A 636-nucleotide genomic window follows, 5' to 3' on the forward strand; every position below is an offset into this window, starting at 1 on the left:
TGGTGGCAGCGCGAGGGGCTCTGCTGCTGTTGTCACCCACCGGTCCTTCAACCGTCTCTCGCCGCCCAGGGCTGGGAGCTCCCCCGACAGGCCGGTCCAGGCTTCCCGCGGTGAGGACAGCGGAGGCCTCAAAGCTCCAGCCATGACAGACAGCCCGATCCCGGCCCCGCCACCGGCCGCCAAGCCCAAGCGGGTCAGGGTGGCGCGACGGCCGGCGGCCCACCCCACCTACTCCGATATGATCGCAGCGGCCATCCGGGCCGAGAAGAGCCGCCGCGGCTCCTCGCGTCAGGCCATCCGCCACTACAAGGTGGGCCGGAACGCTGACACCCAGATCAGGCTCGCCATTCGTCGCCTGCTTGCCACCGGCATCCTGAAACAGACTAAAGGAGTCGGCGCGTCCGGCTCCTTCCGCTTGGCCAAGGCCATCAAGGCAAAGAAATCCCCAGCCAGAAAGAGGAAGAAGACGGCCAGGAGATCCACATCACCTAAAAGACAGAAAAGGGCCAAGAAGGCCAAGAAGCTCAGGAGAGCAAGTAAGAAGTCGAGGGCCAGCCCGAAGAAAGGGAAAAAGCCAAAGACTGTTAGGGCCAAGTCGCTGAAGACGCCCAAGAAGGCAAAGCGTTCAAAACCCAA

The 636-nt window shown here is 63.5% G+C and overlaps 1 protein-coding gene across 1 annotated transcript; it reads left to right on the top strand.

The window, feature by feature from the left end:
- Positions 1–142: 142 nt before the first annotated feature.
- On the top strand, positions 143–628 carry LOC104281427 (histone H5; the record flags this gene model as incomplete). The annotated part of the gene is made up of 1 exon (XM_009879420.1): positions 143–628. A coding segment is annotated over exon 1 (486 nt), but the record flags the coding sequence as incomplete, so codon positions are not given.
- Between the last annotated feature and the right edge of the window lie 8 nt (positions 629–636).

The sequence above is a fragment of the Apaloderma vittatum genome, unplaced genomic scaffold (assembly GCF_000703405.1).
Source record: "Apaloderma vittatum isolate BGI_N311 unplaced genomic scaffold, ASM70340v1 scaffold42100, whole genome shotgun sequence".
Lineage (NCBI taxonomy): Eukaryota > Metazoa > Chordata > Aves > Trogoniformes > Trogonidae > Apaloderma > Apaloderma vittatum.